The 27,545-nt window shown below is 40.8% G+C and overlaps 1 protein-coding gene across 6 annotated transcripts in view; it reads left to right on the top strand.

The window, feature by feature from the left end:
* The window catches only part of LOC134342318 (glutamate receptor ionotropic, kainate 2), a 534,599-nt gene that overhangs the window by 480,522 nt on the left and 26,532 nt on the right, over nt 1–27,545 (top strand). For all 6 annotated transcript variants that reach the window (XM_063040301.1, XM_063040302.1, XM_063040303.1 and 3 more), the window contains one exon: nt 690–915. In XM_063040301.1, the coding sequence (XP_062896371.1) occupies nt 690–915 (226 nt within the window). The remainder of the gene's footprint in view (nt 1–689; nt 916–27,545) is intronic.

Genomic DNA, 27,545 nt, shown 5'->3' with positions numbered 1-27,545 from the left:
GGGTAACATGATAAAGGCTCTATCTTCATGCCAGTGGATTCCACCGTGCATGCTCAGCAATCTCTATGTGCCAAGTTGCAATTTAAATTAAAATTATACTTATACCAATGCTGGCCCCTAGGAGTGCAATTCCATTAATAATTATTGATAGTACACAGAAGACAACAATGCATGATCACGTGTGTGAGATGAAGAGTTGAAAAGAAATTACTGCCAGAATTTCTAGTCAGTTGTTGGGTTTACGTATTTAATGTACGTGTTATTTCCAATAAGTAACTCCACTCAGCACACATAAAAATTGCTGGTGAACGCAGCAGGCCAGGCATCATCTATAGGTAGAGGTACGTCGACTGTAGATTTCCTTGTGTTTGCGTTTTTAAAGTAACCCCACTGGTGACTTTCCATTTCTGTTCTGTCAACTGTGCAAACTGCTGTCAGCAGTGAAAACAGAACATTTCATGAAGAAATTGTGATTGTTTTTGTGCTGATGTTAGCCTGAGCATCCTTACAGGCTTTCACAGCACTCAGCTGCTCCCTTGCCATGAACATTAAAGGAATTTGACAAGAATATTACTCACTCCTTTTTTTAACACTTCTTTCTCTTGACTGACACAGCCATTTAATTTTCCATTCAGAATTCACATTCAACTGTACTTTTTCTCTCTCCCTTCCATGCACATCTCCTCTAGAAATCCAAAATATCCACCTATGAGAAGATGTGGGCCTTCATGAGCAGCAGACAGCACACAGCGCTTGTCAAAAATAATGAAGAGGGAATCCAGCGTGTTTTAACCACAGATTATGCCTTGCTAATGGAGTCAACGACCATTGAGTTTGTCACACAGAGAAACTGCAATTTGACGCAGATCGGAGGTCTCATAGATTCCAAAGCTTATGGAGTTGGCACTCCCATGGGTAAGTAACAAAGCTGATTTATTCAGTGTAAATTAATCAGGAACACAATAAAACTAAAAGTAGCCTGCCACTGAATGTCGCAAGCTATTTGTACACACATTATTTACCATAAGTTTCTTAATACTGTAATATGTCAAGTAGGACTTAGGCAATGTTCTTTTTGTAGCAAGGTTTTATAATGATAAATCTTGCTGTTCATTTTGCGTGGCATAAACACATATTATTTAACCTATTGACTAATGAATTTTCTTTGCATGAATATGCTCTCTGATACTTAATATATGGAAAAATGCTTTTGGTTATAAATCCTGATGATGCATGTGTCTGCAGATTGGAAGCACAATATGCAGCTGAGGCTGCCTTACATATGCATTTCTTAGTAATTATTTTGATTGTTACTGAAATACCTATCAGATAGGTTAACATCAATTTTATAATCAGATGCTAAATTACATGTTGTTCTGTTTATGAAATAAGAATATGTGTATAATTTACATTAAAAAAGTAGTGTAATATATACAATTTATACCTGACAAATGGGTCTATGCTTATGTTGACTCCAATTTATTATTTCTATTACTAATGGAATTGGTGCAAAAGTTACATTGTTTATAATTAGGTACAATAAGCATTCGTAAAATGTTAATTTTGCTACAGTAAGAATTCAGAATTGGAAAATGGATCTCAGATTAGTTAATATATAAATAGTAGGACCTTGGGCCTTCCCGTTCCCGCTCTAGATGAAGCTCCATGGCAATATTATTTTACTTCCACGGGTCAATTTTCATGTGAACACCATTGTTAGCTGGCTCTGCTGCTTCACTACATCTTTTGAGGTCCATATCATGAATAAACCCTAATTTCCTCCTGTTAAAACCAAGAAGACCAAATCCCAGGAATTCTGATCCTATCTTCAAGCACCCCATACATGGTGGATATTCCAAACCTCATTCTGAACTCTTGCCTAAGGTTTTTATATCCATTGCAAGGTTAAACCTGTTCTGAAACCAGATTTCCCTTCCGTTACCAGGTTTTAACACTTCTCCTTAGCTGACTCTATATTAGCCCACATAATATGAGACTCAGTTATGTCTCTTGACTAGCTGCAGATTCAAATACCTGAATACCCTGCTGACTTATCTCCCATTTTCATCTCACTATAAACATCAATGGATCATCTAAAATGTAGCCGTTCTACCCCAAATTATCATACTCTCCTCCTTGCTGCTGACCAATAATACTTGAAGTGATGATTCTTGCTGTGTTTAGCTGATTTTGTAATCTGCCCTTCCATATGTTTGCTGTTTCTTCCTGCCCTACCATGCCTTTCCACTCTCCACTCCCCTAAATTCAAACCCCTCTGTTTTATCCCTCTATTTTGGTTCACCATTGATAACTATGTCTTTTACTCTCTCTGGATACTTTCATCTGCATTCCTTTGAAATAATCATGTAATGTGCTGTAGCACACACTTGATTACTTTAAGTAAATGTGCAGTGTAACAGGCACTCGCCGTTGTGCTAGACGTCTAAAATTTTGTTGCATTGGCATGGAATTCTAAGAGTGGAAGATATACTCAGTGGCCAATTTATTAGGTACCAGAGTGAAACCCGGTGTGGTCTTCTGTTCCTATAGGCCATCCTCTTTGCGGTTTTACATACTGTGCATTCAGAGATGCTCTTCTACACACCACTATTATAACGTATGATTATTTTAGTTACAGTCACCTTCCAGTCAGCTTGAACCAGTCTAGCAATTCTCCTCTGACCTCACTGGTTAACGAGGCTTTCTTGCCCACACAACTAACAACCTCTAGTTGTTTTTTTTTGTTTGTTTGTTTGCATATTGCCCCGTTTTCTGTAAACTCTTGCGTTGTGCATGAAAATCCCAGGAAATCAGCAGTTTCTGAGATACTTAAGCCACCCCGTCTGGTACCAACAATCATTCCACAGTCAGAGTCACTTAGATCACAGTTTTTCCCCATTCTGACATTTGGTCTGAATAACAACTGACCCTTTGATCATGTCTGCTTGCTTTTCTGCATTGAGTTGCTGCCACATGATTGGATGATTAGATATTTGTGTTAATGAGCAGGTGTGCAGGTGTACCTAATAAAGTAGTCACTGAGTGTATGTTACCAAGATGCTACTATATTGTGTGTCAGCAAAAAAATTCTATCTGATGTTTATTGAGTTTTCCATCATGATTTTATCTCTGTTGCTTGCCTTGATACTGTTTTTTGCTGACTTGATATGCTTTTTTTCCTATCTCAAAGAAGTTCTATAAATGCTTTTCAGTGCGCAAAGAATATGTCTCTATGTCTCAAGGGTGGTGAACCTATGACGTGCATGGCCAAAGAAGGCATGACAAAAACTTTGTAGGCATACAGTGCCATCCTCTTGCTTCTTTAAACCCCACCCGTAGTAAAAAGATGCATAGTCAGTGTATTTACTGACGAATGAAGCGGCAAATGATTTTTTTACAACCTGAGAGCAGTGAGATGTTCTCAAAGGAAACATCTCATGCCAGCTTGGTGCCATTTAGTCTGTTGCAAGAACACCTGATGTTGGATGATATGTTTTGAAATCCTCACAGATCTGGTGTACACATCAGTATTCAGATATCAGATAGTATAATAACAATACTATTTAGACATGATATTTTTAGATTGTCCTTTTAAAAGACTAATATTAATCATTTTTGAACAGGTTTTCTAAAGTACTTCTTTTATTTCAATCTGTCTCTATTATACTTTTAATAATAGTAAAACAATGAATACACTTAAATAAGCCACAGCAATTATCCTTTCTCCTTTAAAAAAAAACCCATAGATATTGCTACTAATTCATTGATCAATGAGAATCTCTGCTCAAAATGACCATGGCATGGGAGAGAAATTTTTAGAAGATTGTTGCCAAATTGGGCAATTGCTGTCAAAATCCCTTGCTAGCCTTGTTTTAGGGAAAGGAAACGCAGACAAACAGAGAGCAAAGCAACGACTCAAAGAAAGTGCAGAACTGAAGAATATGTTGCTGATGGGTATGGCTAATCAGGAATATTGGGAACACAAATAATAGTTCTAAGAAAACTTCTAAGACATGGGAAGGAATGAAAAGCAAAATGGTCAGAGGACAGGACAACTAAAGGTTTTGTATTCAAGTTTGTACCAAATTCATTTTGAAAGTAGTGTTACTTTTGAAAACACTGAATACATCTTTTGTTCATCGTTCTTTTGGACTTCAAAGTCAAGGTTGAGTTATTCAGATGCACAGGTGCAATAAAAAACTAACTTGCAGAAGCAACATTGGGACATAGCATCATATAAGCAGCATCACAATAAAATATATAAATTATACACAATTTTTACAAGAAAACACACTATTCAATCAGTCAATTTTGGTCAAAGTTTTGAAAGCATTAAAAATTTGCCTAAACTCCTGGGATTAGGACTTTGCCAATTGGTTCAGGAACTGGATGTTTGAAAGGATGTACCTGTTCTTGAACCTGTTAGCGTGGCTCTTGAGGCTTATGTATATCTTTCCCACTGGTAGCTTCAAAAAGATGCCATGGCCCAGATGGTAGATCATTACTGATAGATTTTGCCTTCTTGAGGCACCACCTCATGTAGATTCTACCAGTGATGGGGAGGGATGTACTTGTGATATATTGGACAAAGTCCTCTTCTCGCTGCCTCTCCTTATGTTGCTGCACATTTGAAATGCTAGACCAGACCATGGTGCAGTACCAGGCAAATTTGCGACCAGTCAGAATACTTTTGACAGTACATATACAGGAGCTGAATCTCCTAAGAAAGTAAAGATGCTGGTGTACTTTCTGTATGATTGCATTTAAGTGCTGAGACCAGGATAGGTCATCTGAAATACTTTTGTCCTGAAATATAAAACTACTCACTTTCATCCACTGCTGATTCCCCAATGTAGACAGACGCATGTGTGCCCTCCTTCTCCTTCCTGAAGTCAGCAATTAGCTCCTTAGTTTTGCTGATGCTGAATAAGAGGTTGTTTTTATGGCCCCACTCAATGAGGTGTTCTATCTTACTCTGGTAAGCTGACTTACTGCCACCTCTGATTCATCGAACAGCGGTAGCACCACCGATGAATTTGAGGATAGCATTGGAACTGCATTTAGCTGCACAGTTATGAGTGTATAGGAAGCAGAACAGAGGGGGCTAAGCATGCATCTTTGAGGTGGACCTGTGTTGTTGACCAACAAAGAGGTGATGATGTTCTCCAAAGCTGCTAGTGAGTCAGCTGCAAATTATTCTTCCCTTATTGTCATCTCCTTCTTAAGCTGCCCCTCTGTGGTGTGAGTATGACTTGCTCTCGCTCCTGTCCCGTGTTTTCTCAGATAACGTATGTTTGAGGCGGGACCCATTGACTCTGCCATAGGTGGAGCTCGTGGACTTTAATGAGGCAGGTGGGTGGGTTGCTTGGATTATTACACACTCCTTGACCTGTTTGCATTTGGTCTCTGTGATATCTTTCTGGATGCCTCGCTATCAATCTTGAGTATTTTACATAGAGTTAGTGAGTCGGTTACATATCGGCAAAGAGGCTTTGAAGCATTATCAGTCCTCCTGAGAATCACTTGCTATGATGGAGCTTAGAGTAGAGAACTTGATTCAGGACTCTGGTGACAAGATGCAGACATCATTACCACTACACCGTATCTCGCAGTGTGTGTGAAGAATATTTTTGGAAGTGCTATTAGTGATACTCCTCAAGTGTATTGAGCTGCCTCTTGTGTGGTGGCCATGTCTTTGAAGGGAAGACCATAAGACCATCTGTTCTGAACGGTTGTTCCTCTATTCCGGGGCTGTGCCCTCTGGTCATAGACTTCCCCTCTACAGGAAACATGCTCTCCACGTTTACTCTATCTCTTCTTGAGAAAGCAAGGATCTCTTCTGCTCAGTCATCTTGTGCCAGGTTAATAGTCCTGATTTGTTATGTGGCTAAAGGCTCTCCTGGTGTACGGAGACAGGGTAAATTATGTCACTTCTGGTCACTTGTCATGTGATAGATCTAGTGATTTAGGATGTGATAACATTGCCACAACAACCTTGGCGCAATGTTGGAATTTTAGGTTCAAGTTCATATCTAAGGTCGAGCAGATTTCAAGGTCTTGGTTAGGTGACCTATTACTGAGTCACTTATTAATTTTGAACAGAAATATATTGTAAGTTGCATTAAACTGACTAGTAATTTGCATAGACTATGTAAGTAATTCCCTAGATGCCTGTACATAAATATATGGTGAGAGAGAAAGAGAGAAAAATTCAATTAATGGTATATGCCATGCACTTCATAAATTTCTGTACTCTTATTTACAGGTGTAATTCTCTCTGGTTATTTATTGTTAGTGGACTTGAACATGAAATTTGCAAGGTTAAGCTTCGGTTATAAAGGGCATTGATGAGATCTTATCTTGAGTACCATACCTGCTTGTTAAAAAAGGACATTTAATGCCGTGGAAGGTTTATTGGACTAGGACTTATGGGGAAAAAGTTGTTCAGGTGAAGCTTGTTTCTTCTGGACTTTACAACAGTGAATAGGAACTTAATTGAAACAAACAGAATCATGAGTAATTCTGATAGGGTGGCAGCGCCAAGTACGTTTTCTCGTGAGGGCGAATCTGGAGCCAGTGATAATTTTTTTATATACAAAAGAGGACTCATCCACTTAAGACAGGGATGTGACTTTTTGTTTCCTCTGAATTGTGAGTCTTCAGATCTTTCTTCCTTAAAGGACAGTGGAATATTTTATAGGGAGCTATAAGTAGGTTGCTGATAAACTGGAGGATAAAAGGCTACCACAAACTGGCCAGAAACGTGGCCACCCTATTTTATTCAAAGTTCAAAGTCAATTTATTATCAAAGTACATACTGTATATGTCACCATATACTACCCTGAGATTCATTTTCGTGTCAACATTCACAGTAGAACAAAGAAGTACAATAGAATCAGTGAAAAGCTACACACAAAGACTGACAATCAATCGATAAAAGAAGGCAAAACAATGCAAATACCCAAAAAAAAGTAAATAAATAATACTGAGAAAATAGCAGTAAGACTTCCATGGCACTAAACTTGAGGAACCAACTAACCCATTCATACTTCTAATTGATAAGTTTGTATTTCCAAATGAAAATGAACTCCAGGGGCTCTATCAAAGTTATAGGTTTACTAAGATGCTGTAAAATCATGAATGAACTTAAAATATAACTCCTCCTCATTCCACATTGCTCCCTAACCTGCTGGGTAGTTCTATCATTTTCTGTTTGCAGTTTAGATCTCCAGCATCTATAATATTTGATTTTATTTTACTGCCTCTTCTGCTTTGTATTGTGGGGACTCATGTCTCAATGGCATTGCCGAGATTTCTCTTGCCTTACTAAGAATCAAAGAAAGACTTCTAAACTGAGATCTGCTGGCTCAGCAGCAGAGGCTAAGGCAGCTGTTTTCTCAACTTGAATCAAAAGCCTTTTGACAATCTTCTTCACGGGGAACAAGATTCACATTAAAAAAAAAGAAGTAGCCTAGGAGTAGAGATGAAGAGAAGAGACGTTCTCTGTTGCATAGTGGATAAAATATAAATGTGGAGGGAGAACTGGCAAGCTTCCCTCCAAGCTGAGATGAATAACTATAGACACTCTACTGCATTGCAGTCACTGATGCTGTAACAACAGTGCAATTCAAATATTTAAACCCAGAAGGTACACAGTTACTGATCAAAGGTTTGCTTAGACATTTTTTTTTCTTTTGGCCGTGGAAGGTATGCTGTTCTTGCATGAGGAGGAGAAATGTGGGTTCTTTGGATAAGTAAGAGAAGTTTGGTATTAGTTGCCACTGAGAAGATGCTTGGTCAATAATAAAACACCTCATATTATACCCAGTGGCATTCAAGCTGTGATTCTAACCAATGGATCCACAATATATCAACATTCAATGAGACTTATGTCAAGCAAGGCTGGATTATTGTCCGTAAACTATCCTCAATCATTGTCATTATTATGTTGTAGTTCAACTTCATCTAGCTTTCCAGTGGAGTGAGGTTAATGTACTAGACCAATAGAAAAATACTGTAGACTTATAAAGTAATAAAGTCATACATCACAGAAACAAGCCCTTCTGCTTAACTGGTCCATGCTGACCAAGATTCCCAGCTAGTCCCATTAACCCATATCCCTCTAAACCTTTCCTACCCATGTACCTATCCAAATGGCTAATGTACTTACCTCAACCACTTTCTCTGGCAGCTCATTCCACTTTCAGACCACCCTCTGGATGAAAATGTTGCCCTTCAGATTCCCAATAAATCTCTCCCCCCCGCCCCCCCCCCCACCACCAAAGCTATGTCCTCTGCATCTTGATTCTGCAATCCTGGGGAAAAAGACTGTTCACTTTCAGCCTATCTATACAGCTCATGATTTTATATGCCTTCATTCATTGAACCATAGCAGAATGTGGAGTGATGTTATGAAGTCCCAACCCACTCTATGTCTCACTATAACTCAGTCCTTCAAATCCTCTGCACTCCTTCCAGCTTCATGGCATCTTGCCTAAATCAGGGTAACCAAATCTAAGCCCAGTGCTTCACCAACGTATTGTACAGCCACTGGAAGTTCTGAAAATCATGCCAGCTTTAGTTATCAAGATGCAAGGCGCAGCTAATGCTTGCACATCTGGAAGTGAAGAGAATGAGCCTTTTACACTTAACACCCACAAAGCTGCATCCTTATCTAATATAGCTGTCCTGCACTAGAGGTCCATGAAGAGACCCTAAAAAATAGGAACTACTTTCCATCTCATGAGAGCCACTCCTCAGCAATAACTTCATCAATTATGAAATTTCCCATTGTTTTCCATGTGCTAGCATGCCCTTTATTTGTTTGGAAGACCATAAGACATCCTGTAGGAACAGAATTATGCCATTCAGCCCATCGAGTCTGTTCTGCCATTATATCAAAGGTTTCAAAGATACAACTTAATGTCAGAGAAATGTATAGTGCCGTACAGAATGAATGACAGTCAAATGTTAGAACCCCAAAGCCCCCCCGCCGCCAGCTCCCCCTCCCACTTGTAAGTCAAATGTAAGCGACAGCAGGCAACAATCCCCCCTCCCCCCACCGGTAAAAAAAAAGGATGATGGAATTGTTATCCAGCTCATCCCCATTCACCTGGCTTCTCCCTGAACCTGAAACACCCTTACTACTTATTGACCTCCACTTCAAATATATTCAATGACTTGGCCACCACAGCTGTTTGTGACAATGAATTCCGCAGATTCACCAATCTCTGCTAATAAATTTCCTCATCATCTCCGTTCCGAAGGACATTCCTCTGTTCAGAGTCTGTGCCCTCTGACACTAGACTCCAATACTGTAAGAAACATCCTCTCCATATCTACTCTGTCTGAGCCTTTCAATATTCAATAGGCTTTTATCAGATCCCTGCTCATGTTTGCGCAGCTCTTCTGGACCCTCTCCAATGCTAGCACATCTTTTCTTAAATAAGAAGCCCAAAACTGTTCACAATACTCCAAGTGCAGTCTGACCAATGCCTTATAAAACCTTGGCATTAGATCCTTGTTTTTCTTCTTCTAGTCCTCACAAAATGAGTGTTTACATTGCATTTGCCATTCTTACTACCTCCTCAACGTGAAAGTTGTGTTTTAGCTCTCTGCGCAAGCCAACATACAAGCCAGAGCAGTATGATATGGAAAGCAAGCTGTGCCAATGCAGCAGGCACCCCCCCCACCCCACCCCCAACAAAGCTGATGATTCCAAAAGAATAGCAGAAACCAATACAGTTTGGCAGCAGCCACATCACAGGAGTTGCCAGTCAGCATTGAACCCAATGTGGGATGCCTTAAGTACTCCAGCTCCGATATTTTCCTGAAGGCTTTCCCGTGAGTGGATATAGCCGCAAGGCAGTGGAGTTTTGAGATCAGAGTTTCCGTTCTCTTAGATGAGCTGTCAGTTGCAGCTGATAAGCTCCATCTGCCCAAGGTGACTGGTTTTAAGGCACCTGTAACCTGCGGTTGCCCCTTCCCCTTTCAGCTGAAGTGGTTCCACTGGGCTCTGTAGCTAAGCCACACATGAAGGCCAGGAGCTTGCCTTGGTTGTCAGAAGCTATCTGAGATGCATGTCATTGGGACTATTTAATTGGTAGTGTGAGCTTATCCCCACTACTCCTCCCCAGCTATAACCACCTTAAGGAACTTTTATGGAATTGTTAAAGAGTCTACAAGTTAACCTTTGGGAGCCCTTGTGTAGGATTTCCCAAAGGTTAACTTGTAGACTCCCTAAAGACTCCATAAGTTCCTTTGCATCTCTGGTTTCTGAATTTTCTCCCCATTTAGAAAATAGTCTACGCCTTTATTCCTTCTACCAAAGCACATGACCATACACTTCCCTACACTATATTCTATCTGCTACCTCTTTGCCTATTCTCCTAATCTGTCTAAATTCTTCTGCAGAATTGTTTCTACCTCATCACTACCTGCCTCTCCACCTATCCTCATATTGTCCACAAACCTGGTTTGTAGGTTTACTGGGCAATAGTGATCACTGTAGTCCTGTACGTTCTTGAGAGCAGAGGGTGACATCAGCGATAGGTTGTTTTTTAATACAGAAAGTGTTGAGTGCATAGAACACCCTGCCAGAGATGGCGATAGAGGCAGATACATTAGAGGCTTGGATAGTAAAAAATGGAGGGCTATGTGTGAAGGAAGGGCTAGATTGATTCTAGAATATATTAAAAAGTCAGCTCAACATCATGGACCAAAGGGCCTAGTTTGTGCTGTAATATCTATGTTCTATCACCTACAGTCACCTCAAAACATTTGAGAGAAACCACAAGAAATGTCTCTGCAGATTTTTTCAGATCTATAGCCAGATAGGCAAACCAAAATCAGGCCAATTCACAAACATGCCAACCATCATTCTTCTAAAATGTACTCTATACTGACATGGATCCCAACATGCAAAGAAAAAAATGTTCTTAAATACTCGTTGAAAAGGTGTAATATCTCCCACATCCTTTGTGAATTCCCAGCCTATCACTGCTGGGAATTAACGAGTATCTGGGGTGGAGGGGGGAGGGAAGGGGGAAATTAGGACTCTTGTGTTGATTCATCAATAGTGCAGAGAAACTCAGCAGAAACAACAGGAGAGCACTCCATAAACTTTCCATTCACCACCTCTCGCAAGCACCTGCTGCTTGATCCATGGCATTCTGCGGTTAAAACAAATCATCCTTGACCTGTCCTCCCCCACCCATTCCATCCTCTTAGACTGCTTAGAAGAAAGAGATACATTGCCCAAAATGGAGCACTTGCTGAAGTAACTGCTTAAAAGGGAAGCAGACTAGTTTTAAAGGGCAATTTGTAGTCATACACAATGAATCATACTTGATTAGTTACTCCTCGCCACAAACACCTCAAAGACAGAAAGTCTGGATGCTGATCCAACTGAAGAATGTTCACATATAATTTTGAAATCTACAAATCCTTCACTGTATTAGAAAACTCTTAAACTGTATTGTTTAAACTGGTCAGTTCAATTCAATGATGCAACATATATTATTTCATTAGACCTCTATCAGACTGATTCATACTACAAGTCAGGAGCTGAGAATCATGAATTATTAATCTTATTCTCTACATAAAGGCCATTCTTCATTATAAATCATTGGAAATAAGATGCATGTATTATTTATGGATTCTTGCAGGAACAATGTATTCCAAACAACAAGACCACGCTCTTCACATTTAACATAATATTAAATTAGCAGTAATCTGATCACTCAGATTGTGATAACTGACGTCTATGACTGAATGACTGCTGTTGGGGTCAATGCCATCACTCCATCAGTGGAAATCTGTTGAAAATATGGATTTCATAGCTCAGATTTTGTGATGATGGCAAATCTTTAAGTATTCACTGTTTTTAAACTATGAAACTGACAGTAACTCCAGGACTGTTCACACACACACAGTTGAAAGTTGAAAGAAAAAGATTATCATCAATGAATTTTTGTTTAATTTCACCCCACTCTAACTCCACCTTAGCAATGGCACTTGATTGCCTTTCGACCTAATACCTAATGACTTCTGTGCCCAATGCCATCAATTCCATCTGCTTCAAGACCCACCAAACAGTCGTTTATGCAGGATGCAAAAACAGCTTTAACATAATGATATAGGTGGCACCGCGACAAGTTCCTTCTGTCCCTTGCTGACACACTGGAGCAGAGGGGATCTTAAAAGAAATCATGTGGCAGAGAGGCAAACGGGGTATTTTCTTAAAGGAGAGGGCCACACCAGTCATATCAAAGAGGCCTAAATCTATTCTGATGCAAACTACCAAATCACAGGACATAAGGATCAATGTGGGGAGGAAGCTGCAGTTCCTGGAGGTGGTGCAAACCACATCTCAACCAGAAATCATACCGTGGTCCACTGAAGACAAGAAAATCATCCTGGTGGAGCTCACAGTACCATGGGAGGAAGGATGTGAGGAGGCTCATGGGATGAAGGCCCTGAAGTACCGGTCCTTAGTCCAGGAGTTCCGGGACAAAGGATGGCAGACATAGCTATTCCGCGTGGAGATTGGCTGTAGAGGGTTCCCAGCAAGGTCAGCATGGAGGTTGCTGTCTGTGCTGGGCCTTGATGAAAAGAGCAAGAAACAAGCAGCTCGCAGGATGGAGAAGGAACCAGAAAGAGCCTTTTGCTGGATATGGAGTAATTGAGAGGAGTTGAGCTGGAAGTCATAAGCAGTCATAAGCTGGGGAGTGCAGTGGTTAAGGGTAGAAATACTCTATGAAGGTTAGAACCACCCAATGACATCTGCCCCTGGCCAAAGGCTGTGGTTACCTCATCGAGAAACTGAAGAGAGCACCCCAGTGTAGGGTGCAAGCTAAATACTAGGACTCTGGTCATTCATTTAGCTATCGCTGATCTCTGTTACGAAATTCAGGAACGAACAGGTCCTTAAGTTGAGATAGTACCCAATAAGTTACTCAATAGGGTAACTATATCTCCTTGATACAAAAATGAAAGGCATCAGAAACAGATGAGACTGGTAAGAAAGAACTAATTTTAAAAATGGAGGCAAGAGGAAACTAGTTATGCCATTGTAGGAACAATGTATATAGGTACATTGGAATTTTGAATTTAATAATATTATGGGAGTTCATTTCTCTGTATAAGTGTCACTAAGTCAGGCATTCATAACCAAGGGATAGCAAAATCCAATTTTGATCCTGAGGAAACCTTCTCACATAAATCTGGTCTCATCCTTCTTTGTCCCTGAACAACAACTTAAACATCCTTTCCCCACTCTCTGATCCATTGTCTTTACCACTGAATTTTTCTTTATCCTCTGATCTTATCAGCCCTTCTGCCCTAACATGATGCTTAGTGGAACTGAGCTGAGAGAAGTGTTGCACATGCCTCCAATAGGCTGCTTTAAACCACTGAGGCTTTCTGAAATTGCTGGCTCACATCGCTTCATATCTTAGGATCTTTATTTGTCAGTCTAGATCTATTGATCTTTAATTATAAATTATTAGCTGAAATGACAACTGCTTTTTGGATGAATATTCAATATTTGCTTCATTTGTCAATATGTGTACTTTTTCCTAACTATACTTCTGAATGATTAGACAAGAATAAAAAAAAGTTACACTCGGTCTGCCCTGCAGACATGTTTAAACTTCCTTGACTTTCGCAGGTAGCTTAACTTGTGGATTAACTTAGAAAATTGAAAAATAGAAAATATTGGAAACACTCAACAGGTCAGGTAGTACCATGAGGAGAGAAACTGAGCTAATGTTCTAGAGCGATGACTTTTCAATAGGGCCAAGAAAATTTAGAAATCAACCATGCATTAAGGTGTAGAGAAGTGTATGTGTTTGTGAGAGATGGGGTGGAGAAAGGTGGGGAAAGGGAAGAGGTCTAAAACTATGATTGGTAGGGTGGAGACCAAGAGACTCTAACTGGATGAAGTGATGATGGGGAAAGAAGATGTTAATCAAAGGTAATTTGTATGGAGGTAATGCAAATAGTAGGAATGAGTGAGAGCAGAAGAGAAAGGAAGCTTTTTATGGAGAGAGTTTTTTCTATTTTCTTTTACCTCTTTTATTTTCATCCCCTAGAAACTGATCAGTTTAAATTAACATGCAAGCTAAACCACCACTTCAGTTATTTATTCTCACTGCAAAAGCAATACCTTTCTGTTTCTCTACTCTCCTTCCTTTCTTTCTTGCATACTTGTTTCTGACCTTTCCCTGTATCAATGAAAATGGAAGGTAGCTGAAATATTAATTGTTTCTCCTAATTCCTTGCTGAGCATTCCCAACAGTTTCGGCTTTAGAGTTCTAACAGCTGCATTTTTTATTTGCCTTTCAAATTCTTTGGAACCTTCATCAAATCACTCCTTAATCTTAATCTTTTATATTCCACATAAAATGTTTCTATTAAATTACTCCTCACGTTCTTATAGCTTTGGAGCCCTGTTAACCATAGTTCCCTGAATGTGGTAACAGGTGATGAAGAATGTATATGGCACACTTGCCTTTATCAGTTGGTGTCTGTACAAATACGATGACAAATCATACCTCACCTGTAATAATGCATGCATTTCTGGTTTTCATATTATAGAAAAGAAACCATTAAGTTTGTTACCATACAGAAAAGGTGTTGCCAGGGCTGGAGGGTTTGAATTAGAATAGTAGTCTGGTCAGCTGGGACTGTTTTCTCTGGAGTGAAGGACGGTGAGATGTGAGCTTACAGAGGTTTATAAAATCTTAGGTTGGGTAGTTACAGCCCTTTTCCTGGTTAGGGAAATTTAAAACCAGAGGTCATAGCTTGAGAGAGGTATGATTAAAAGGGAACCTGAGAGGCAAGTGTGTTGGGTGAATGGAATAAAATGCCACAGGAAGTGGAAGAGATTGTATAATTACAGTATTTTAAAGATATTTCAATATTAAGGCTGTTAATATTTTAATACAATATTTCCTTGTTAGTGTGTTTGATTTTTGATCCACTTTTTGATTAACCCTTTTGCCTTCTACTTTCACAAATCTTCCTTTTTCCTTCCTCCTTTTTTCTGCCAATGACCTCTACACCTTAAAATATTTCCCCAATTCAATGAAAAATCATCATCCCAAGACATTAACTATTTCTTTCTCTCTCCAGAGATGCTCACAGATGCTGCATCTCTGCTGGCTATTTGTAGCATTTTCTGTTTTTATTTCAGATTTCTAGCATTCACCATATTTTACTTCCACCTCTCACCTAAATGTGATAAATGACATCTAACAGTTTGGCTAACAAACTTAAATTATCTCTTCATAAGTAGACAAATGTATTTAAATAATGGCAACAGACTTTATGCAATTGGTATCTTGATTTGTATTGTCTTCTTGTGCTATTAAAGTCATTAACAACTATAGTGAATAGATGAATTCTCATCATAAAGACACCATTTTGTTTTAATTCAGGTATATGACCAATATTTATAAACTTTACCTTCTACAAATGTAACTTTCCTATCCAGATGAATAATTTAACTTTGAGCTTTAAAGTTGGTGAACTGCTTATGTGGAATTTATTGAGCATCTTTTGGAGGTCCATATAAAGTGCATATGTTATATTTTTCTCTGTCTGCCACTTAGACATTAACTCAAAAATTCAATGAGTTTATGAGGTATTAATTTCCCCTTTACAAACCCACATTGACTTTTGCTAATTCCTCAAATTTCTTTCTGTGCCTAGTCACTCTGTCTTTGCCTGTAAATGTCAACAAACCTCTTAAAAGAGATAACAAATATTATGTTATTGAACTATTATCCCATGCTATCTCAATAATGAACTTGCAGTTTTATATTGGGCGGTGGGGAGGGTTGCTGGCTTGAGGGTTGTTTGGAGGCGAAAGGGTGGTTCTGATGGAGGAATAGGTGCAGCAATTCCGGAATCAAAAGAGGTATAGAAGTGTGCTACTGAAACATCTGGATTTTAAGAGTAGTCCTTTAAAACATCATGATGAAAACTGTCAAATTTTTCATACTGTTATTGTGCTTAGAGTTAGTGAATGCTGATCCTTGATCTATTGTTAGTTTCCTTTGAAGGTCAGATATATTTGTTTCTGCCTCTTACGGAAAGGCTGGCTGCAAGATAATTATTCAAAAATCTTGTTTATGTTATTACTCTGAAGAAGCTTCCCTGTACCGTAACACAGAGTAGTGGCATTTTTGTCAACCTTTATTATATGAATGATCTCTACTTTGTGTGAAAATATGCTATGGTTGAAAGAGAATTTCAGCCTATGTTACATCGATCCCAACTGTTTGTAAGCTCCTTCTTGCATCTATATTGTTGAATCCTTCAAGAATTTCACACTATTCAATGTGGTCACTTCTAATTTTTTTGAAGGCGAGAGAACAAAGGCTTACCCTCCTCATTCTCTCCTCATATAGCAGAGTGATCACAACAGGAACCAGTCCTATGAACCTTTATGGCACTTCCTCAGCTGCAAGTTTACCTTTTTTTTCTGTTGATGAGATGAAAATAGTGCACAGTATCCCAGTTTTAATTTCACCAAGTCCTATAAAACTATTATTAGAGACCTTCACACATTTACTTAAACCAACACAACTATTGCCCTCCTAATTGCTGCTTTGATGTACAGAATTTGCACATTAACATTTCCAATTTAAATAAAATATTTTAAATCTCTCCTATTGAACTGGATACCTGCATGATTCCACACAGTGTACTCCATCTGCCTTGTTTCTCCACACTGTATTCCATCTCCCATGTTGCTCATTTTTTCAACTTTATAACTTCCATCTCTCTGTGCTTCCTTCCCTCTTGACTGATCTCAATTTCCCATATGCCCTGTTCAACCCTGTTTCAATCCTCCCCCAAATCACCAGTACGTCCATCCCAGTGGATATTGGTCACACTCCTGTTGAGGTATAATCTCTCCAACTGTGCCAGAAATGATACTAAAGTCTAAGAACTCCCTGTAACAATCCTTCATCTATATATAGTCATTTGTTCTAACTTGTAGTTTGTGCTTGTTATCTGAGATTGCAGGCTTTGAGATCCTGTATTTTAACCAATTTTCTTGTTCCTTAATACCTGTTCGGAGGAGAACATCTTTTCACCTATATTATTGGTGCCACCATAAGACACAGGAGCAGAATTGGTCTATTCGGCCCATTGATGTGCTCCACCATTTAATCACAGCTGTGGTATTATCTTTCTCAACCCCATTTTTTCTGTCTCCACCCTGTAACCTTTGACACCATTACTAATAAAGAACCAATCAACTTCTGCTTTAAGTGAATTTTTTTTCTTTAAGGGAAAATCTTGCCTGACAAACCTGTTGGAAGTCTTTGAGGAGACTATACATTGCAGTGGATGTTGTATATTTGTTCTTTCAGAAGGCCTTTAACAAGGTGCCACACATGAGGCTGCTTACCACATTAAGAGCCCATGGTATTACAGGAAAGTTACTGGCATGGTCAGAGCATTGGCTGATTGGTAGGAGGCAGTGAGTGGAAATAAAAGAATCCTTTACTGGCTGGCTGCCAGTGACTAGTGGTGGTCCAAAGGAGTCAGTGTTGGGACCGCTTCTTTTTATGCTATATATATATCAATGATTTAGATGATAGAATAGATGGGTTTGTTGCCAAATTTGCAGACGATTCAAGGATTGGGGGAGGAGCAGATAGTAGTGAAGAAATGGGTAGGCTGCAGAAGGACTTAGACAGATTAGGAGACTGGACCAGAAAGTGCAAATGAAACACAATGTTGGAAAATGCATGGTCATGCACAGGATAGTAGAAGTAAATGTGCAGACTATTTTCTAAATGGGGAGAAAATCCAAAAATCTGAGATGTGAAGGGACTTGTGAGTCCTTGTGCAGAATACCCTAACTGTTAATTTGCAGGTTGATTCAGTGGTGAAGAAGGCAAATACAATTTTAGTATTCATTTCAAGAGGTCTTGAATACAAGCACAGGGATGTGATGCTGAGGCTTTATAAGGCACTAGTGAGGCCTCACCTTGAGTATTGTGAGTGTTCACAAGGATGATTTTGGGAATTAAAGCGTTACCATATGAGGAACGTTTGATGGCTGTAGGTCTATACTCGCTGTAATTTAGGAGGATGAGGAGGGATCTCATTGAAACCTTTCAAATGTTGAAAGGCCAAGACAGAGTAGATGTGGAAAGGATGTTTCCCATGTCTTAAGACAAGAGGCCACAGCAAAACAGAGAAGTGGGGAAATTTCTTTTGCCAGAGGGTGGTGAATTTGTGGAATTTATTACAGCAGGCGACTGTGGAGGCCAGGTTGTTGGATGTATTTAAGGCAGAGCTTGATAGGTTCCAGATGGAAATGGCATCAAAGGTTACAGGGAGAAGGCCAGGGAATGGGGCTGAGGAGGGGCAAAAAGCATCAGCCATTATTAAATCGTGGAGCAGACTCGATGGGCCAAATGGCCTAATTCAGCTCCTATGTCTTCTGGTCTTATGGCAATGAATTCCATATTCTTGCCACCCTCTGACTAAAGAAATTCCTCCTCACCTCTGTTCTAAAAGGATGTCCATGTATTCTGGATCTAGAGTGGAGCTGTTCATAGGACAAAATTGAAGTCAACAGGATGAGTGTCAGTGTAAAAGGCGGACAAAATCAAGCAGGGTGAATACAGGCCAGAAGGCGTTGTATCTGAATGTGCGCAGTGTATGGAAGAGGTACATGAACTTGTAGCACAGTGCAGATTGGCAGGTATGGTGGTGTAGGAACCACTAATCATGGCTGAACGTAAATAGCTGGGAGCTGAATGTCCAAGCATACGCATTGTATCAAAAGGATAGGCAGGTAGTCAGAGGAGGTGGCATTGCCTTGTTGGTCAAAAAAAAAGAAATAAAATCATTAGAAAGAGATGACATAGGGTCGGAAGGCAATTGAATCAATGTGGATAGACCTAAGGAACTTCAAGGTTAAAAAGAACCTGTTGGGAGTTGTATACAGACCCCCAAACAGTAGTAAGGATGTGGCCTTCAAATTACAACGTGAGCTAGAAAATGTATGCCAAAAGGGCAATGTTACAATAGTCGTGAGAAACTTCAATATGCAGATAGATTGGGAAAATTAGGTTGGTGCTGGATTACAGGAGGTGGAATTTCTAGAGTACCTGTAAGATGACTTTTTAGAGCAATTCGTGGTTGAGCCCACTGGAGAATCAGCATTTCTGACTGGGTGTTGTGCAATAAACCAGAATTGATTAGAGAGCTTGAGGTAAAAGAACACTTAGGGGATGAGTTCATAAAATGATCAGATTCACCTTGAAATTTGAAAGGGGGAAGTGAAAGTCAGATGTATTAATATTACAGTGGAGGAAGGGGAATTGCAGTGGTACGAGAGAGGAGTTGGCTGGAATTGATTGGAAAAAAAACACTAGCAGGGATGATGGCAGAGCAGCAAAGGCTGGAATTTCTGGAAGCAATTCAGAAGGCACAGGATATATACATCCCAAAGAGGAAGAAGTAAAGATGACACAACCATGGCTAGCAAGAGGAGTCGAAGCCAACATAAAAGCCAAAGAAAGGGCCTAAATTAGAGCAAAAATTAATGGGAAGTTCAAGGGCTGAGAAGATTTCAAGAAAGAGTTAGATAGAGCTCTTAAGGATAGTGGAGTCAAAGGATATGGGGAGAAGGCAGGAATGGGTACTGAATGTAGATGATCAGTCATGATCACAGTGAATGGCAGTGCTGGCTCGAAGGGCCAAATGGCCTACTCCTGCACCTATTGTCTATAAAAACCAACAGAAGGCATCTACAAAAGTCATTAAGAAGGTAAAAATTAAATATAAAGTAAGCCAGCCAAGAATATTGAAGAGGATACCAAATGTTTCTTCAGATACATCCTGTGTAATAGAGATGTGAGAGTGGATATTGGACCACTGGAAAATGAAGCTGGAGAGAAAGTAATGGAGACAATGGAATAGCGGATGAACTGAATAAGTATTTTGCACCAGTCGTCACTGTGGAAGACACAAGCACTATGGTGGAAGTTTCAGGTGTCATGGGGCATGAAGTGCATGAAGTTATCATAACTAAAGAGAAGGTTAGAAACACAGAATAGAAACATAGAAAACTTACAGCACAATACAGGCTCTTTGGCCCACAAAGCTGTGCCAAACATGTCCTTACCTTAGAGATTACCTAGGGTTACCCATAGCCCTCTATTTTTCTGAGCTCCATGTACCCGTCTCTTAAAAGACCCTATCATATCCGCTTAGAGATAGGATCTATAGGCATTTAGAGAATCATGGTCTGATCAGGGACAGTCAGCATGGCTTTGTGAAGGGCAGATCATGTCTAACAAGCCTGATAGAGTTCTTTGAGGAGGTGACCAGGCATATAGTTGAGGGTAGTGCAGTGGATGTGATCTATACGGATTTTAGTAAGGCATTTGACAAGGTTCCACACGGTAGGCTTATTCAGAAAGTTAGAAGGCATGGGATCCAGGGAAGTTTGGCCAGGTGGATTCAGGATTGGCTTGCCTGCAGAAGGCAGAGGGTGGTAGTGGAGGGAGTACATTCAGATTGGAGAATTGTGACTAGTGGTGTCCCACAAGGATCTGTTCTGGGACCTCTACTTTTCGTGATTTTTATTAACGACCTGGATGTGGGGGTAGAAGGGTGGGTTGGCAAGTTTGCAGACGACACAAAGGTTGGTGGTGTTGTGGATAGTGTAGAGGATTGTCAAAGATTGCAGAGAGACATTGATAGGATGCAGAAGTGGGCTGACAAGTGGCAGATGGAGTTCAACCCGGAGAAGTGTGAGGTGGTACACTTTGGAAGGACAAACTCCAAGGCAGAGTACAAAGTGAATGGCAGGATACTTGGTAGTGTGGAGGAGCAGAGGGATCTCGGGGTACATGTCCACAGATCCCTGAAAGTTGCCTCACAGGTGGATAGGGTAGGTAAGAAAGCTTATGGGGTGTTAGCTTTCATAAGTCGAGAGACAGAGTTTAAGAGTCGCGATGTACTGATGCAGCTCTATAAAACTCTGGTTAGACCACACTTGGAGTACTGTGTCCAGTTCTGGTCACCTCACTATAGGACGGATGTGGAAGCATTGGAAAGGGTACAGAGGAAATTTACCAGGATGCTGCCTGGTTTAGAAAGTATGCATTATGATCAGAGATTAAGGGAGCTAGGGCTTTACTCTTTGGAGAGAAGGAGGATGAGAAGAGACATGGTAGAGGTGTACAAGATAGTAAGAGGAATAGATAGAGTGGATAGCCAGTGCCTCTTCCCCAGGGCACCACTGCTCAATACAAGAGGACATGGCTTTAAGGTAAGGGGTGGGAAGTTCAAGGGGGATATTAGAGGAAGGTTTTTTACTCAGAGAGTGGTTGATGCGTGGAATGCACTGCCTGAGTCAGTGGTGGAGGCAGATATACTAGTGAAGTTTAAGAGACTACTAGACAGGTACATGGAGGAATCTAAGGTGGGGGTTTATATGGGAGGCAGGGTTTGAGGGTGGGCACAACATTGTGGGCTGAAGGGCTTGTACTGTGCTGTACTATTCTATGTTCTATGTTCTATCCATCACCGTCGCCAGCAGCCCATTCCACGCACTCACCACTCTCTGCATAAAAAACTTACCCCTGACAACTCCTCTGTATCTACTTCCAAGCACCTTAAAACTGTGCCCTCTCGTGCTAGCCATTCCAGCCCTGGGGAAAAGCCTCTAACAATCCACAGAATCAATGCCTCTCATTATTTTGTACACATCTATCAGGTCACCTCTCATCTTCCATCGCTCCAAGGAAAAAAGGCCGAGCTCACTCAACCTATCCTCATAAGGCATGCTCCCCAATCCAGGCAACATCCTTACAGATCTCCTCTGCACCCTTTCTGTAGTTCCTACATCCTTCCTGTACTGAGGTGACCAGAACTGAGTACAGTACTCCAAGTGGGGTCTGACCAGGGTCCTATATAGCTGCAACATTAGTCTCGGCTCCTAAGCTCAATCCCACGATTGATGAAGGCCAATATACCGTATGCTTTCTTAACCACAGAGTCAACCTACGCAGCAGCTTTGAGTGTCCTATGGACTCGGACCCAAGATCCCTCTGATCCTTCACACTGCCAAGAGTCTTACCATTAGTACTATATTCGGCATCATATTTGACCTACCAAAATGAACCACATCACGCTCAACTGGGTTGAACTCCATCTGCCACTTCTCAGACCAGTTTTACATCCTATCAATGTCCCGCTGTAACCTCTGACAGCCCTCTACACTATCCACAACACTCCCAACCTTTGTGTCATCAGCAAACTTACTAATCCATCCCTCCACTTCTTCATCCAGGTCATTTATAAAAATCACAAATAGTAGGGGTCCCAGAACAGATCACTGAGGCACACCACTGGTCACCGACCACCATGGAGAATATGACCTGTCTGCAACCATTCTTTGCCTTCTGTGGGCAAGTCAGTTCTGGATCCACAAAGCAATGTCCCCTTGGACCCCAGGCCTCCTTACTTTCTCAATAAGCCTTCCTTGTCAAATGCCTTGCTGAAATCCTTATACAGTATATCTGCTGCTCTACCTTCATCAATATGTTTAGACACATCTCAAAAATTTCAATCAGGCTGTAAGGCACGACATGCCTTTCACAAAGCCATGCTGACTATTCTTAATCATATTATGCCTCTCCAAATGTTCGTAAATCCTGCCTCTCAGGATCTTCTCTGTCAACTTACCAACCACTGAAATAAGACTCACTGGTCTATAATTTCCTGGGCTATCTCTACTCCCTTTCTTGAATAATGGAACAACATCCGCAACCCTCCAACCCTCCGGAGCCTCTGCTGTTCTCAATGATGATGCAAAAATCATTGCCAGAGGCTCAGCAATCTCCTCCCTCACCTCCCACAATAGCCTGGAGTACATCTCATGCGGTCCCAGTGACTTTTCCAATTTGATACTTTCCAAAAGCTCCAGAATATCATCTTCCTTAATACCTACATGCTCAAACTTTTCAGTCCACTGTAAGTCATCCCTACAATCGCCAAGATCCTTTTCCCTAGTGAATACTGAAGCAAAGTACTCACTAAGTACCTCTGCTATCTCCTCCGGTTCCATGCACACTTTTCCACTGTTACACTTGATTGGTCCTATTCTCTCACATCTTATCCTCTTGCTCTTCACATACTTGAAGAATGCCTTCGGGTTTTCCTTAATCCTGTCCACCAAGGCCTTCTCATGGCCCCTTCTGGCTCTCCTAATTTCTTTCTTAAGCTCCTTCCTGCTAGCCTTATAATCTTCTAGATCTCTATCATTACCTAGTGTTTTGAACCTTTCGTAAGTTCTTCTTTTCTTCTTGACTAGATTTACAACAGCCTTTGTACACCACGATTCCTGTTCACTACCATCCTTTCACTGTCTCATTGGTTGTATCTGTGCAGAACTCCACGTAAATATCCTCTGAATATTTGCCATATTTCTTCTGTACATTTCTCTGAGAACATCTGTTCCCAATTTATGCTTACAAGTTCCTGCCTGATAGCCTCATATTTCCCTACTCCAATTAAACACTTACCTAACTTGTCTGTTCCTATCCTTCTCCAATGCTATGGTAGAATTGTGATCGCTATCTCCAAAATGTTTTCCGACTGATAGATCAGACACCTGACCAGGTTCATTTCCCAATACCAGATCAAGTACAGCCTCTCCTCTTGTAGGCTTATCTACATATTTTGTCAAGAAACCTTCCTGAACATACCTAACAAACTCCACCCCATCTAAACCTCTCTCTAAGGACATGCTAATCGATATTTGAGAAATTAAAATCTCCCACCACGACAACCCTGTTATTATTACACCTTTCCAGAATTTGTCTCCCTATCTGCTCCTTGATGTCCCTGTTACTATTGGGTGGTCTATAAAAAACACCCAGTAGAGTTATTGACCCCTTCCTGTTCCTACCTTCCACCCACAGAGACTTCGTAGCCAATTCCTCCATGTCTTCCTCCTTTTTTGCAGCCGTGACACTATCTCTGATCAACAGTGCCATGCCCCCACCTCTTTTGCCTCCCTCCCTGTCCTTTCTGAACATCTAAAGCCTGGCACTTGAAGTAACCATTCTTGCCCCTGAGCCATCCAAGTCTCTGTCGTAATGGCCACAACATTACAGCCCCAAGTACTGATCCACGCTCTAAGCTCATCTGCTTTGTGCATAATACTCCTTGCATTAAAATAGACACATCTCAAACTATCGGTCTAAGCACGTCCCTTCTCTATCACCTGTCTATCCTCCCTCTCGCTCTGTCTCCAAGCTTTCTGTATTTGTGAGCGAACCACCTCTTCCTCTGTCTCTTCAGTTTAGTTCCCACCTCCCAGCAATCCTAGTTTAAATTCGCCCCAATAGCCTTAGCAAACCTGCCCGCCAGGATATTGGTCCCCCTGGAATTCAAGTGCAAACCGTCCTTTTTGCACAGGTCACTCCTGCCCCAAAAGAGGTCCCAATGATCCAGAAATCTGAATCCCTGCCCCCTGCTCCACTCCCTCAGCCACGCATTTATCCTCCACCTCACTCTATTCCTATACTCATTGTCACGTGGCACAGGCAGTAATCCCGAGATGACTACCTTTGTGGTTCTGCTTCTCAACTTCCTTCCTAATTCCCCGTAGTTTGTTTTCAGGACCTCCTCCTTTTTCCTGCCTATGTCAGGAGGCAGAGTGGGAATAAAGGGAGCCTTTTCTGGTTGGCTGCCGGTGACAGTTGGGGTTCCACGAGGATTTGTGTTGGGACCAATTCCTTTTACGCTATATGTCAATGATTTGAATGATGGAATTGATGGCTTTGTTGCAAAGTTTGCAGACTTAATGAAGATATGTAGAGGGGCAGGTAGCATTGAGGAAGTAGACAGGCCACAGAAGGACTAAGCCAGATTAGGAGAATGGGCAAAGAAATAGTAGATGGAATACAGTGTCAACAAGTATGTGGTCACGCACTTTGGTGGAAGAAATTGAAAGGGTTGACTATTTTCTAAATGGAGTGAAAATAAAAAAACTGAGGCACAAAGGGACTTGGGAGTCCTTGTGCAGGATTCCTTAAAGGTTAATTTGCAATTTGAGTCTGTGGTGAGGAAGGCAAATGCAATGATATCATTTCATTTCCAGAGGACTAGAATATAAAAGTATGGATGTAATGTTCAGACTTTATAAAGCACTGGTAAGGGCTCACTTGAGCAGTTTTGGGCCCCTTTTCTTAGAAAGTATGTGCTGAAACTGGAGAGGGTTCAAAGGAGGTTCACAAAAATGATTCCAGGACTGAATGGCTTATCATATGAATGGCATCTGATGGTTCTGGGCCTGTATTCACTGGAATTCAGAAGAATGAGGGGTGACCTCAGTGAAATCTATCAAATGGTGAAAGGCCTTGACAGAATGGATATAGAGGATGTTTCCTATTATGAGAGAGTCGAAGACTACAGGACACAGCTACAGAATAGAGGGGTGACCTTTTAGAATGGAGATGAGGAGGAATTTCTTTTGCCAGAGTGTGGTGAATCTTGGAATTCTTTGCCATGGGCAGCTACGGAGGCCATGACTTTATGTATACTTAAGACAGAGGCCAATAGATTCTTGATTGGTCAGGGCATGAAGGGGTATGGGGAGAAAGCAGGAGATTGAGGTGGAAAGGAAAATTGGATCAGCTATGATGAAATTGTGGAGCAGACTCGATGGGCCAAATGGCTTAATTGTGCTCCTGTATCTTGTGGTGTTATGATCTTAGGGAAACACGTGGTCACAGGGGGAACATCTGAGCTCTCACATGGAACTGAACTTGAGTTGCTGGAACTCCAGGGGATATTGGAAATCATCTTAGAGACATAGCTACCACCATATAAAATCTGCTTGCCCTAGCTATTGAATTTCCTATTGCCCCTGCTTTAGAGCCATTGAGTCATAGAGATGTAGAACACAGGTATGGATCCTTTGGTCCACCGTGCCCACAGAAACCTTTTTTGGCCATTAATATCATTTATTGTATAAGGAACATATCCTTCCTTTCTTTGCCTATTTAAGTATCTGTCCAAAAGTCCCTTAAATGTAATATTTGTATCTGATTCCACCACCTCCTCTGGCAGTATGTTCTGTCCTTTACTGTCTGTATGAGAAATTTACCACTTTCTCTCACCTCTGTCAAATACCCTAATTTCCAGGTCCTGCCAATGGAAAGCTATTATGACTATTTTACCCGATCTAAATCTCCCATAATTTTATATATTTCTGTTAGGTGATCAGTCAGCTTCCTTTGTTCCAGGAAAAAACAAGCTCAGCCTATTTAAATAAAATTATTTAATCCAGGTAACATCCTAATCTTCTCTGTACTGTGTCCGGTTCAATCTCTTCCTTGCTTTAGTGTCAAAACCAGACCTGCTTGTGGTACTCTAAGTGTGTCCTAACCAGTGTTTTGAAAAGTTTCAAAATAACCTCTTGACTCCTTATATTCTCTGCCCCAACCAATGAGCGTACCATTTGGCTTCTTCATCACCGTATTGATATACTTTGCTATCTTCTGTAAACTATGGACTTAGTCCTTAGTTCTCTATATTTATCAACATTCCTTAGTGCCCTACCATTTACTGTATATGGAAGAAGGAAGAAAGCCCTTAACTCTGAGTGGAGTCATCGGGATGCCGTAGCTCGGCATTTTTTTAGCAGGCTTTCTTATTTTTACGAGGCCGAGTTGCGAGCTCGATGCTCAACCCAGTGCGGATGGAAAGCGTGCATGGGAGGCGGCTGGATTCGAACTCTGGAGCCTTCGTTCCGAAGTCCGGCGCTGATGCCACTACGCCACCAGCGGACCTATTTACAGTATATACCCACCCCATTTGTTTTCCAAAATGCAATACTTCGCACTTTTCAGGATTAACCTCCAGCTGCAGTCGCCCACAGAAAATGCTGGAGAAATTCAGCAGTTTAGGCAGTATCTATGGAAAAAAGTAGACATTTGACTTTTCAGGCAGAGACCTGGTCTTCCAGCATTTTGTGTTGCTTTGGATTTACAGTATTTGCATCTTTTCTCATATTTCTCATTTAATCTCCATCTTCCTGCTTGCTGTACTTGATATGCCTCTCCTCCGCTGTTCAGTTGAGCTGCACATGGAGACTCACTCAAAGTTTGGAGCAAATACTGACTGACTGTAAAGTGTTCTGGAATGTTCTGAATGAGAGGTGAAATGCTCTGCAAAAAAAAAGAAGCTCCTAATTCTTTCCCTCTAAATTGGAAGCAGTGGCTTTGCTTACAGGAATTGGAGAGTTTCTTTCAACACTCGATTTCCAAAGGAAAAATAACAGTTAATTGTTATAGTATAGATTTTTTTCCTTCAGTACATTTTGATACTTTAGAGAACAGATCTTGGAGCAATACTACTAATGATTCTGGAATCCAGAGGCAGCCAAAAGATATCTTTCATTTCAAAGCTATTAGCAGAGCTTTTTGACATGAAAGCGTCCCCATTTTTGATAGATATAGCACATTCTTCATTGGTCTTGAAAACTCGCT

The sequence above is a fragment of the Mobula hypostoma genome, chromosome 2 (genome assembly GCF_963921235.1).
Source record: "Mobula hypostoma chromosome 2, sMobHyp1.1, whole genome shotgun sequence".
NCBI classification, from domain to species: Eukaryota; Metazoa; Chordata; class Chondrichthyes; order Myliobatiformes; family Myliobatidae; genus Mobula; species Mobula hypostoma.
This window is presented reverse-complemented; position numbering and strand designations above follow the sequence as displayed.